Source organism: Streptopelia decaocto (genome assembly GCF_964273445.1).
Source record: "Streptopelia decaocto genome assembly, chromosome: 18".
Lineage (NCBI taxonomy): Eukaryota > Metazoa > Chordata > Aves > Columbiformes > Columbidae > Streptopelia > Streptopelia decaocto.
In genome coordinates this window covers 9,998,148-10,011,340 of record NC_138673.1, presented here as the reverse complement: position 1 = coordinate 10,011,340, position 13,193 = coordinate 9,998,148, and the positions used below count along the sequence as shown (strand labels likewise).

General features: G+C 46.6%; 1 protein-coding gene across 3 annotated transcripts in view; it reads left to right on the top strand.

Moving 5' to 3' along the window:
• Nucleotides 1-12,005, top strand: part of SYNRG (synergin gamma) — a 34,514-nt gene extending 22,509 nt beyond the window's left edge. The window contains exons 16-23 of one of the 3 annotated variants that reach the window (XM_082068412.1): nt 2,372-2,956; nt 3,320-3,483; nt 4,159-4,212; nt 5,070-5,166; nt 5,444-5,592; nt 7,633-7,743; nt 8,193-8,228; nt 9,035-12,005. In XM_082068412.1, the coding sequence (XP_081924538.1) occupies nt 2,372-2,956; nt 3,320-3,483; nt 4,159-4,212; nt 5,070-5,166; nt 5,444-5,592; nt 7,633-7,743; nt 8,193-8,228; nt 9,035-9,166 (1,328 nt within the window). In that variant the 3' untranslated portion in view covers nt 9,167-12,005. Of the gene's footprint in view, nt 1-2,371; nt 2,957-3,319; nt 3,484-4,103; nt 4,213-5,069; nt 5,167-5,443; nt 5,593-7,632; nt 7,744-8,192; nt 8,229-9,034 lie in introns of those variants that run through there. The other 2 variants (XM_082068413.1, XM_082068414.1) reach the window with 2 other exon arrangements.
• The last annotated feature ends 1,188 nt before the right edge of the window (nt 12,006-13,193 follow it).

Below are 13,193 nucleotides of genomic sequence, written 5' to 3'. Positions count from 1 at the left end.
CAGACTCGAGACAAATGCTGTTTCCTCTGTCCTGTTGTCTCATCCGGATTTCCCCGCTGCCAGCCAAGGTTATGAGACACCTTTGTGTTGCTGTCCAGGCCTTTATGACTAGGAGCCCATTGAACAATGTGCTGATATTTATTTAGCTAATCTAGAGTGAGTTAATCAGTGCCCCAAAGTAAAGGGCCCAGCTTCCTTTTTCTGTTTGGGAACTCCTGCCTTACTGAATATTGAAGCTTTCGAACATAAATGACAGCTGCAAATCTGTGTCACGTAATTATGTCACTTTGAATTCCTCCAAATCCTGGGCTGCTAACAGTTTGGAATTAACGGCAAATTAGCAGATAAGGCAAAAAGCTAAAAATAATTGAGATGTGGAATAAAGTGAGAGCGTTACACCCGTGCAAACTGGGGCTTTGTGGTTCCTGGCCATAGAGCAAAAAACAGACCAGAAACCAGTAGATGTTTTTTCTTCTTTACACTGATCTTGAGAGACTTTAAAAGGAAGAACCAAACCAACACCTGTGTTTCATTCTGGAGAAGCAGCCCTGGAGCTTGTTAGACTAGAGGCTCGAACATAAACCTGAGAGACTGAATTCTGCAGGGCTTGTGCTATTAGTATTGGTTCAGTTAATCATGTCTGGAGGAGGGAGAGTGATGTTCATGACTATACTTTATTACATTTTTGCCCAGACTTGACAGTCAAATTCACTCGCTCTCATTTAGGATAATTCTGCAAATAGAAGAGCTCAACAGCACTTATTTCTCCAGGATCCCATCAGGACCACGCTGACCCGGCCCATAAAAGCGTGTTTTCAGCTCAAAATCTCACCAGTTATCAAAGGAATCATTCACAATGGAATGTGAATGCGCAGATCTTCACAGAAGGATCATCGCTCTTCCTTTTCATTTAGTGGTGAACACTGAAACAACGGTGCTTGAATCTTTGGGTGTTGGAGTCAACACGTTAGAAAAAGAAAGAGGTGGCTTAGTGCGCTGGGGTGTTTTCAGGATCCCAGGATTGATGGCAGTTGGCTGACATTCTGGAGGTTATTCTGGCACTCTTTCATGCTAGCGAAGCTTTCATTTAACTTCTTTGAACAAAACCGTATATTTGAGAGCACAAGGTGTGGTTTCTTGTGATAAATTACCGATCCCTTGCAAGTCAGCTCCTTTTCACCTCGGAGCCGTCTTCCCCTCCAGTTTTGCCACGAGCAGGTGAATTCATCTCTCGGCTGTTTACCCTCCCATGCACAGCTTGCTCTACAGATTTAATATTCGACTGGCCCTTTGAAACGGGCCGTGCGGGGCGAGCAGCTCGGGGTTGCTATTGAGCTGCTCCGGGTGCAGGTGCAGCAGCTGCGGGAACCGGCCCTGGGGACGATCTGGCAGGTGACACATCGGTGCTCCTGACCCATTGCAAAGGGCCTTGTCTTGTAGTGGCCATTAAACTCTATCATTAGATTGTATGTTTGTTGGGCAGCTTAATTAGCTATGTATGTGGGTCATTTCTGGAAAGTGGCCTAAAGTGTAGTGCACTCTCCCCTTCCAGTAAAATGAATAAATGAAGGCAGAAATCTTTTGTTAAAGTGGTTTAATCCTCAGCTGGAGTAAAGAGTCAGTCAGCGGGCTCCCACCCTGGCCGTGTTAAACCCAAGCTGCTCTTAGTGCCCGCCAGCTAGATAAGACCATGATGTTTATCAGAAGAGCCTCAGCTAAGATGATGCTAAAGGAATATATGTCCTGCTCTGGCTTTGCTTCACCTTGAGACCATTTGACCCCAGGCACCGAGCAGCGGCCAGATGTCTAATCCAAACTGACAATTGTCAATGCTGGACAACAAATGCCAAACGGAGTGTAGTAGGGACTTTTTTTGTAATGCTTTGATGAAATGTGCCCAGCCCCTGGCTCTCTGTGCCCAGCCCCTGGCCCTCTGTGCCTTCGCTGCCCATCAGTCTCAGCCTAAACGTGCAGGAGCAGTTGGGAGCGCAGGACAGAGCGCGGCAGCCCCGCTCCCTGCAGCTCTTTGCTGCCGGTTCGGCAGCCGGGCAGCCCCTTGCTCGTGCTCATGGCACTGCCAGGAACCCCTTGGCCTGTACGTGATTGCCAGGTGAGTATAAATATTGGGAGCTTTCTGCAAAATAGTTGGGTTTTCTCTATACTTAACTGAATCAATAGTTTGTAAAAGCTAAAACAAGATCTTTGCAATATTTGCATCTCTCTCTCGTTCCAGTCTCATTGAAATAACAATTCCCTGCATTTGTTCTTGCAGTTCTTTAAAATTCTTAACAAGTTGCTGTTGTTTTTATACAGGGTAGAGAGATTAACATTCGAACTCCAGCTTCTAACTGTAGGGGTTTGTTTTTCTCAGATATAGATGACTTAAAATGTGCCCCGTTTGGAAGCTGTAACAGTGGCTCTGCAGTCAGCAGCCTGGCAAGCTATGACTGGTCCGACAAAGAAGATTTTCAGCAGGGCAAGAAGCTCTCGTCCTGCGTCCCGTCTGCAGGAAGCGGATCCTCTGCGGCCACTTCTGTTCTGCAGAAGAAGGAGACCTTGTTTGGCAGTTCAGAGAACATTACCATGACAACAGTTTCCAAAGTGACAACCTTTTCTAGCGAGGATGCTTTACAGGATGTTTCCTTTGCAGCCTTTGCAAACTTTAAAGACTCTGGCCTGATATCCAGCGGTCCAAGTGACGATGACATCGGAGACTTTGGTGATTTTGCGAGACCTTCGGCAGAAGCGCGGGACGCGGCAGCTGACGCGAACCAAGAGGCAGACTTCTTCCCCTCTGAACTGCGAAGAGAGTCCACAGATGACTTTGGAGAATTCCAAAGCGAAAAGCCAAAAATCAGCAAGTTTGACTTCTTGGTGGCAACTTCCCAAGGCAAGGTGAAATCGAGTGAAGAGATGATCCGCAGTGAGCTGGCGACGTTCGACCTGTCTGTTCAAGGTAAGGCTGCTCAGGGAGAGGAAACTCAGCATGCATGTGCTTATCGAAGAGCCATTTTTCTAATCAAATTATAAATTAGCTAATGGAGATTGTTGCAAAGGCTACGGGAAGCTAGCTGAATCTTCTCATTGATTTCCGTGGCATTTGGAGCAGGTCTCTTGCTAGAAGAAAAATGTTTGTTGTGCTCCAAAATGGTAAGAATTAGGGAACTGGGGGAAACCGCAGTTTGCACCAGTCACTGTGTGAATGGAAGGCTTTGTTCTTCCAGAGTCACAGGGCATCCCTTGCTACTAGTTTATTCATTTTAAATAGTCTGTGCCTTTATGAGTAAAAGACTAACTTGTTTATCTGGTATATTTTTAGGGTCTCATAAAAGGAGCTTAAGCCTGGGTGACAGAGAAATCAGTCGCTCTTCACCTTTACCCGTGGGGGAGCAGCCGTTCAGAGACCGTTCCAATACTCTGAGCGAGAAGCCTGTCCTGCCCGTCATCAGGGACAAGTACAAAGACCTGACCGGGGAGGTTGAGGTGAGTTGTCTGGAGCACAGCTAAACTGGCACTGACCTTCATCAGGGTGTTCGGTATCCAGCACTTTGGGACTTGCCTGTTTGAACTTAGGGTATGATTCTGAGGTGGCCTCTGGGTAGGGTTAGATGTTTTGACTGGAAACTGCTCATAAAGAAGGTTTCTTCTCTCTTTGAAGTCTTGTGCAGTGGGCAGAATGCTCCTGTCTGAAAGTCACAATCACTTGACCTTGTTGGCTAAGCTTGCAACTGGAAATTAGTTGCGACTTAAATCTAATCCCAGCTTTGGCACTGAGACCATTGGCTTTGGGAAATGGCTTAACTTTTTTGGCTGTGTGGTGGTTGTTTCTCTTGCTCATTTCAAGAATAGATGGTGAAAGGACTCATTAAATTCTGCTAGTCCCCATTTCTAGAACAGCAGACCTGTAACAAACGGCTCGGCAGTAGGGCAGCTGCAATGCAAACCTTTTATCAATTCATGTATGTTTTTCCTTTTGAAGCTGGTTCTGACTCCCAGAAATCAAATTTTAGAGTTCAGCTGCAACGAGAAAAGTTAAAAGTTTACGGAGCTAATCTGCAAGTAGTCTCTTAAAACACATCTTTACTGTGTGTCCGTTGCGACAGGAGAAAGGGCAACGTGTGCAGGAGGGAGCTGAGCCTGTCCTTTTCCTTCCAACAGGAGAGCGAGCGGTACGCGTACGAGTGGCAGCGGTGTCTGGAGAGCGCCCTGCAGGTACCTGTGCCAAACCGGCCCCCGTGTCACACCACAGCGGGGCAGCTACCGTGTGTCAAACCCGGCCCCCATGTCACACCACAGCGGGGCAGCTACCGTGTGCCAAACCCGGCCCCCATGTCACACCACAGCGGGGCAGCTGCCGTGTGCCAAACCCGGCCCCCATGTCACACCACAGCGGGGCAGCTGCCGTGTGCCAAACCCGGCCCCCATGTCACACCACAGCGGGGCAGCGAGGCTGGGGATCCCCCCGGCTGGGTTACCTGTTTAAACCAAAAGCTGTCACCCAGCAGAACGTTCCCTCCTCAGTTAAAGATCCTGCGCTACTCTCCCCATCACGTGTGATTAGTTTGGCTTTTGCCTGAATTTTCACATCAACGAGTTAATTTGGTGTTCCTGTGTTTTGGGGGTCATTTGGGGCGTTGATACCAGCACCTGGCTCTTCAGTGTCTTTTGAGCAATGGGCCGGGGGGACACACACATTAATTTTTTGTCAAGGGGTTTTGCAGCCAGATCAGTTTTCCTTAAAATTTGTTTTTTTGCATCTGAGTATTAAGCAGTCAGAACTGTGGACGCTGTTATTAAACTAGATAGCAATGCATCCATACTCTTACAGCTGTTATTTTGTTAATGAAAATATATGGGGGGATATGTTATGCTTTTAAATATTCATACTTTACACCGATCTATCTATAGTTACAGCATGAATATATAAAACCATGATGGAGTATGGCAATTATTTCTTATGTAATTTGCCTGCTTTTTTTGTGTAACAGTTTCTGTTGGGGACAGTCTTGCTCATAATAATTATTTTAAGGTAGATAACACCACCATTTTATGAAATTCATTTCCACCAGGTCATAAAGAAAGCAAACGACACCCTAAATGGAATAAGCAGTTCATCAGTTTGCACTGAAGTTATCCAGTCTGCCCAAGGCATGGAATATTTACTAGGTATGTTTGAACTGACCATGTCTCTCCTCTGACAAACAGTAATATATATAATTGCTCTTTCCAACATGGTGTTATTTTTTAGCTTAATCTTTGCCTGTACTGAAATAAGGAACAACTCTTCTGGTAAACAGATGTAACGACAACTTTGAACTAACTGTGCGTGAGCCCCTCTCGTGTGCAGGGCCTGTTTCGTGCTGTTTCTGGGTTAGAATTGCAGGGACCTGGGCTTGCAGTGGATTCTCTGCTGTTCTCCCTTCCACTGTGTTTCTGTCACCAGGGGTTGTTGAAGTCTACAGAGTAACCAAGAGAGTTGAACTGGGCATCAAAGCGACTGCTGTTTGCAGCGAGAAACTCCAGCAGCTGCTGAAGGATATTGATAAAGTGTGGAACAACCTCATAAGCTTCATGTCACTCGCTGCTTTAACGGTAAGACCGGAAATAAGCTAAGTCTTTACTAAAAAAAAAATCATAATTATACGTAAAGCGACTTCACAGGGTGCCCTAAAGTTTGTATTTGTCTCTTGCGAAGTGGAAATGCACTTATTTGTGATATCCAGTTTAAAGCTCCCTGTAAGAAAACTGGCATTTATGTGCAAACATGATGTTATCTTACCTAGTGTCTTGATGATTTTGTTAACTATGGTAAAACTCCTACTTTTAGGGAATCATCCATCCGTAGGTACTTGATATCATCCTGTGTAATGGATCCCTTTAACTCAGTGTGTACCAAGGGGTCTTTAACTCACAGTATCAATACATCCCATCAAGCACCAATAAGCAGATCATTGCCATGGCTGTATTTTCACTGAACCTTTCGATCTGTGCTTCACTTCTTGCAATGCAACTGTGGCCACTAAAGATTTTTGCTGCCCAGTAAACACTTGTTTATAAGGCCCAGAGTACGTGGTTTCTGCTTGAAACAGCCACCTCCAGCTCGTCCTTCCCTGCAAACAGGTATTATCCATCATCAGCCCCTTCTACACCCCTTTACTCATTTTAAACTCTCCAGTACAAACAGGAGTGACAAGCAGGTGTGTTTGTGGTGTCAGGTGCTGCACAAAGCCTGTCATAATAGGAAATTTATGCTTTCAACGTTTTACTGCTTGGCAGATGAAGTTGGATGGGCTGGGATTCATCTGTGTGAACTCTGGCAGTGTTGACAGTGACAATCTAAAAAGCTATCGGGATCCTCACCTGCTTTAAGCAAGTGGATTAAAATTTAGCTCTTAGAGCGCTTTTCCTTGGCAGATTACAGGGATTACCTCAAAGTCCGAACCCCGGCCACGTGTGCCCTGAGCTGCTCCAGATAAGTTTCACACATACTAGAAGATGTGAACAGTGATTTTCACTGGGCCCATCCTGCCGTCCCTGCACTCACTGTCACAGAGCCCAGCACCACCGGAGCGCCCGTTAAGCAGAGAGAAGTGATTCAAGCTCAGGGGCATGTGCTTAGAAAGGTTAATTTTATCTTTTAAAGGATTTTGTTACAGGGTAATTTTATTCACAGCCTTGTGGTTTTTCGCTGCAAATTACAGGATGACCTTCTCATTTGTCCACTCGTGCATTTGGTAAACAAATATTAGAGAGCCTTTATTAATTTGATTGATCTACTTAAAGATTAAAGGCTGTTTTTTTCAGGATTCCAATTCTTCCCCAGCCGTTCAGCATACCAGGAGTGTGCATTAGGAGTACACGGCGTTTAGGATCGCACCGTTTTTTTAAGCTTCTGGCATTTCTAACCATTGCTTTTATTCGCACTGCTATCTCCAAGCAAAACTTCAACAGTTCTATATCATTTATCTCGTGCCTGAAATATAAGATTGCATACCAGAAAAGTGACTGTATTCATTTATTATTTATTCGCAGGCTGAACTTGTTTATGGCTGGTGACTTGATTTCTCCTATGGTTCGGTTAACCTTAATATCCCCTCTGTGCTATGTTACATATTCAGAAAAACCTTCAGAAATAACGACAACTGCCCTTTTGTGATCAGCGGTGCTGGATGGAGCCGCCGAGCGCTGCGGCGGCAGGGACAGCGGGCGACGCCTGCGGCCCCGCAGCTGCGCAAACAGCTGCCCGCGCTCAGCTCTTCATCTCCCTCCCGTTCCCCACGCGCTGCAGCTGAAATGTCACGGCCCGGGCTCTTTCCTCAGAAGTTTCTTCCCCTTTTGATGTGGGATTGTGGCACCTTGGGCTCCTTTCCTTTGTAGTCGAACCCTTTCTCAAGAGCTGGAGTGTTATAAATTAATGCTGGAGGAGACTGCGTGGCAGGGTCGCAAATACTCGCTAATGGCTTTGATTAAATCACACATCAGTTTATGAGGAAATGTAATCTATCATCCCTGCCTCGCTGCTGGTGCGGTACCATGGCTCTCGGTAGCAACCAGATCGATAATTTTTATCATGATGTCTGAAACTTTTCCAGTCACTGAAAATGCCTGATTTTTATTGTCTCGTTTCTTTAGCCAGATGAAAACTCCCTGGACTTCTCGTCTTGCATGCTGCGGCCGGGCATTAAAAACGCCCAAGATCTCGCCTGCGGAGTTTGCCTCCTAAACGTGGACTCAAGAAGTAAAGTAAGAATATTGGCCTCTACTGTTAAGCTCGTTTGTAATTTGCAGTTTGGACTTCACTTCAGGCCTTGGGTGTCCCTGAAAACATGTCACGGCTGTAGTTTGTAACTGGAAGTGGCAAAGGCCAAACCTGACCTAGAGACGGGACTCAAATAGTCCGTGTCAATATTCGTTGGGCTTTGGGTATGACACAGATGCGGCTAAAGGGTTAACTTGAATTGTTCATAATGGGGGAGAAACTGGGATTCAAAGCCTTTAAAAGCACTTATATGTTTTTTTGAATAAAAATCTTTTAATGACTTTCCTTTATGAACTACATCTCTGAGCATCACCAGGAGGGGACGGTTAATTAGCAGAGCTGGGAGGGAATCCCAGGACACGTACAGAGTAATGCCAGCCCGTTAACGTGTATCGGCAGTCTTGCTGACTTTTTGGTTTCAACGTTATTTCAGAAAGAAGAGAAACCTGTGGAAGAGCTTCCTAGAAAAGTACGAATCTGTAAAAAACATGTTCCTTGTAGAATCATTCTCGGTTGAGTGTGGAAGGCTGAAGTGCTAACCGGCCTTCAGCTGTCATTCTCAATTGTACCAATCATGAGTCCTTTTCTTCTAGTCATTTTTGTGACCGTTAACACTTGATCTGATCAACTAACACGCTCCGGAGCCTCCCCTGTGTCTCGTCTGCATGCTCGTACCTTGTGAACAGCTTTCTGGTTTTGTGCTACTTCTGTTGTGTGCTAGAAAATTCCCTGCAGTGGGTTTCTGAATGTGTGTCTGTTGCAGAAGGGTTGTTTTGCTACAAATATTGACTTTTGACTATATGTAGTAGTCAATGGCATTTTTAGAAATGTCTGCAGGAAATCCAGGGTGTGGGGAACAGGCTTAGAATATTGTTTTAAATAGGTAGCTGTGCAGCATTGGAAAGTATCTCCTAGCAACAACCACTGCGAGGTTTTAAGCCTGTTCATGGCTTCACACACTGTGCAGAAGCTCCTATTGTACAGCAGATTCAATTAGCAGAAGAAAGTAAATCAAATTCAACCTGAAATAACATTAAGAACTGCACCTGCCTAAATCTCAGCAAGATTTGACCCAGTGTAAGAGGCAAAGTCTGCAGCAGGTGTGATGGTTGGAGCTTTGGAACCAGAGTATTCTGATTCAGTGATTTGTCACGAGGGGCTCCTGCCCTGCGGTGCCATCGCGGTGACGCTTCTGCACTGTCCGTTTTCCACTCTGGTTTCTAGATCCTGGAGGAGATGAGACCGTCACACTTGTTTCAATTCTCGTTCTTTTAGGCCTTTAATTCCGAAACGGACAACTTCAAGCTGGCGTACGGAGGCCACCAGTACCACGCCAGCTGTGCGAACTTCTGGATCAACTGTGTGGAGCCCAAACCTCCAGGTCTCATTTTGCCAGACCTGCTCTGAAATGGGTTGTGCTGAAGGGGGGTTGTTGGGCCCAATAACACAGGACGCGTGGGGTAAGTGGAAGGGCTGGAGGTGTGGGTCGGGTTGGAAGTGTTTAGTTTTGATTTTTGTACCATAGCGAGTTAAAGCCACTGTTGTATAAAAGTTACTGGGAAAGAATCTCACTTGAAATGGCCGGGGTTTCAGAAATAACCAGAAAAAAAGGTAGCGTGGCAAAAAATGCAGCATTTCAGTCTTTCTCAGGATGAAAGCGAGTTAGTTTTGGTAAAAAGAAAGGGCATAAACCTCGGCGAGAGGCCGGTCCCGGCTTCCCAGAGACCCTGAAATGCTGCACCGATTTGCGTGGAAGTGACCACTTAAATACTTGAAGGACGAATTTGCAACCAAACCTTTCCTTTAATGTTTTTGGTATACGGACCATGATGTTTTTCTTTAAATATTTGCTGCTATACTATTACAGTGCATATAATGCACGAGTCACGGTAACTTTCAAGGCAAGATGAATTATTGACTCTGAAGGAATGAGGCTGTGGAGAGCCATTGTGTATTTATACTCCACTGTTCTGTATTGTAAATTATACTGTATTCATATGCATAACCGGTCGGTACCGGGGGGTGAGGACTTGGAAAAACTGCTGAGCTTTTCCGTGTCGTATCTGGATTCTTTAGCACAGGCAGCTGTGTTTTCAAACTGTTGTAAATAGACACAAACCCCTTTCTTGGGCTTGTCCTGAACTGCGGGTGCGATGGATGTTTCACCTGACCCTTCGCTCCTTGTGCGGCTGCATCGCTGCTGAACGCTGGACTCGTGGTACCGGGTGGCTGCTCTTCTCCCTCTCTGTATAAATCTCCCTTCTCTCCAGAAATACCAACAGCTTTGCCAAGTTAATCTTGCCTCCATTATAAGTAGCTGACACTGACAGGTAATTATTTGCTGAAATAGAAATTACAATGAGGAAAAATGATGCTTTGTATTTATGAAATGCTGTATTGGGAAAAGGGAGTTTATTGGTAGCGTGGGTTTCCACCACAGTTCCTGAGCGCTTAGCTAGATAGGATTTTTTTTTCTCTAATTAAAAGAGAACGCCACAAATAAAAGAGCCACTATGTGAAACTTAAAGCAAACACAGCACCAGCTATATTGTCATAAAAGCACTTTCCAGTGATGCTTTTCTTGTACTTGTTAAGCGAGTTCCCTCTCTGAGATGTATCCAGCGTGTCTTTTGGCCCATAAAAATAAGGAGTCGCCATTCACACTGATAATGCAGCCGAGCTCGCTGGAGCGTGGCCGGGCGCACACCCGGGGACAGCGTGGGGACACCCCTGGTGCGTCGCACACCCAGGAGCCGCTCGCCTGCACGTCCACGTTGTCACAACGGCTGTTGTGTGCGGCACCGCGGCGGTTCGGCTGCCGGCGCCGCGGCCTTGCCACCGTATCCACGGTTACGGGGTTTTCTGGAGCGCGTCACGGCGCTCTGTGCGCACAGCCTGATGGACACGCCGCCTCCCGCTTCGCTTGCGCTGCACTTCAGTATTTAACTCCTTGTTCTGCATGTATCTTTCTCTAGGAAAAAAGTGACAAACAGAGTGGTTGTGGTGTTGTTTTTATTAATTTAGTGTGTTTGTTCTCTGGACCTGCCTTGGGGTTACCTATGGAAAGTGGTTTTTCTAGGTATTTCTGTATATTTGGAATTTTAAGAGATTGTTTGCTTGGTTATTGAGTATATAGGTGACTTTGCCCGGTTGTGTTCCTGCTGTCATGCGGTGCTGTCCTGCTGTCCCGTGTCCCCACTGTGGTGCGGTGCTGTCCTGCTGTCCCGTGTTCCCGCTGTTGTGCGGTGCTGTCCTGCTGTCCCGTGTTCCCACTGTGGTGCGGTGCTGTCCCACTGTCCTGTGTTCCCGCTGTCGTGCGGTGCTGTCCTGCGTTCCCGCTGTCGTGCGGTGCTGTCCTGCGTTCCCGCTGTGGTGCGGTGCTGTCCCGCTGTCCCGTGTTCCCGCTGTCGTGCGGTGCTGTCCCGTGTTCCCGCTGTTGTGCGGTGCTGTCCCGCTGTCCTGTGTTCCCGCTGTCATGCGGTGCTGGTGTGCACCAGGCTCGTGGTCCAGCGGGTCTGTGCCCTCCACGCCGCTCGAGCGTCCCCTGCGCTCCCGGACCCGCTCGGGGTTATTTCTTTGTGCTGTGCGAGTCGGCACCTCCTGCAGCTGCTGTTCGCTGGCTTCTCCGGCAGCAGCTTCTGTTCTCCTGGGCTTGTTCCGAGCAGCTTCTTCCTTGAAAACCGTGCAGGGTAAATCCGATCGGGACGTTCGGCCTCAGGTCAAGCAGCTCCTGGAACCCAAGGAACGCTCCCATTTCCAGTTACCACGTGGTGGATTAATTAAACCCGAAACAAAAACTGCCTTTGCAATAAGAGCTGCTATTGTACAAACTACTTTTTCTGAAATATTTTTTCTTCTTCTCTGGACCTGTATTTAATTCCAGTCCTCAATATTAAAATTTAAATGTCATAATTTTATGAAGTGGTCAGAAAACACTTTATATTGTGCTTCCTTTTTCTTCCCTCGGGGTGCATGTTATTTGTCTTCTAGAAGTGGTTTTGTGATCCGTAGTTGGAGCTGGTTTGGTTTGTGCTGTGCTGGACTCACTGCTGGATTTTCAACCCAATGAGCGCGGGTTTCGGTGACTTCAGTACGTTGTTTACTCCTGCAATTCTCGCAATGATTTATAAATCCTTTGTTGAGATGCAAACCTTGTTTTCAATAAAAAGCTCATTTCGTATCTGACCAACCCATGAAGTGGCTTGAAGATGTTTCACTGAATAATATCTCAAATATTCTTCCAGGAATTAAGATAATGGCCATTTGGAAAAGCCGAAGGCTGCGGGAGGATCTGCCCCTGGAACCGCAGCCCGCTCAGACTGCGGCTCCGGCTCTGCCTTGGCTTCTGTGGAGCGCCTGAAAAACTGGGGTTGGGGGGGAAAAACACTCCTGTAAAACACCTTTTGTTGGAATGAACACAAGAGGAGCTTTTGCAGAGAAATACCTGCCTACAAGTATTAACATCATTGCGCTTCTCCGTAATAGAATCTCTAATGGGTAGTTCAGGTGAATTCTTTGTTTCATAATGTGCTTTATTAGGCAATTACATTTTTTTATAGGTCTAACCTTCCTTTTTGTTTAAGTCAGTCCTGATGCTTTCTTGGCTCAACATCAGCATCTTCCCCTCCTCTAGGTACCAGGGCTCCCTGTGTATATACTATATAGAGTTATTCAAAATGGAGCATTTTTACTTTCCAGTTTTTATATGGGAAATACTGGTAAATTACACATAGTCCATTTTCTAGGTAAAGTTTAATTTTGAAAGCGGATTTCAGGTTTTAGTTTTGGGGTTTTTTCCCCTTTGAAATGCCACGCTTTCAGAACATCTCCAGACTAACGATTAGTCTTGATTTTTAATCCCGATTTCCCTTTCTGATTTACCATTTCCCTGGCTGCAGTTTAACTCCCAATAAGAACAGAGTAGAATGTGTTTCTCACAATGGCCGGTCTGTGTGTGTCGCTGAGCCCGGGGCTGTGGAACCTGAACCGTCACCTGCAGTGAAGGCGAAACCCGATTCATGGAACTCCTGGAACCCTCTGATCCAGACTGTTACCCCAGCCAGGGCTGGGTGTATTCCTGACCCCCACGGGCTGGAGGCTGCGCGGGTTCGTGTTGGTGATAACCGGAGCTCAGCCTCAGCGGGTTTTAGTCTGGGGAAGCCGACCCCACCGTGCAGGGGAGAACCTGGAACCTCCGCTCTCGCAAACCTCGGCTGCTCAGCTGGGGCTTGGCCAGAGCAAGGGTTTGACCCAGCCAAATGAATTACCCGCTTTGGTGCTGAGGATGGGGAAGCGCAGGACACCGGGCTGGACTGCGACCCGAGCAGCAAATGACAGGAACAATCTCAGTATTTCTCTTGGGACACCACGTTCTCACCGTTATTCGAGATGCATTAGTGCCGTCCTGAACAGGAAACCAACACATGTTCTGGTT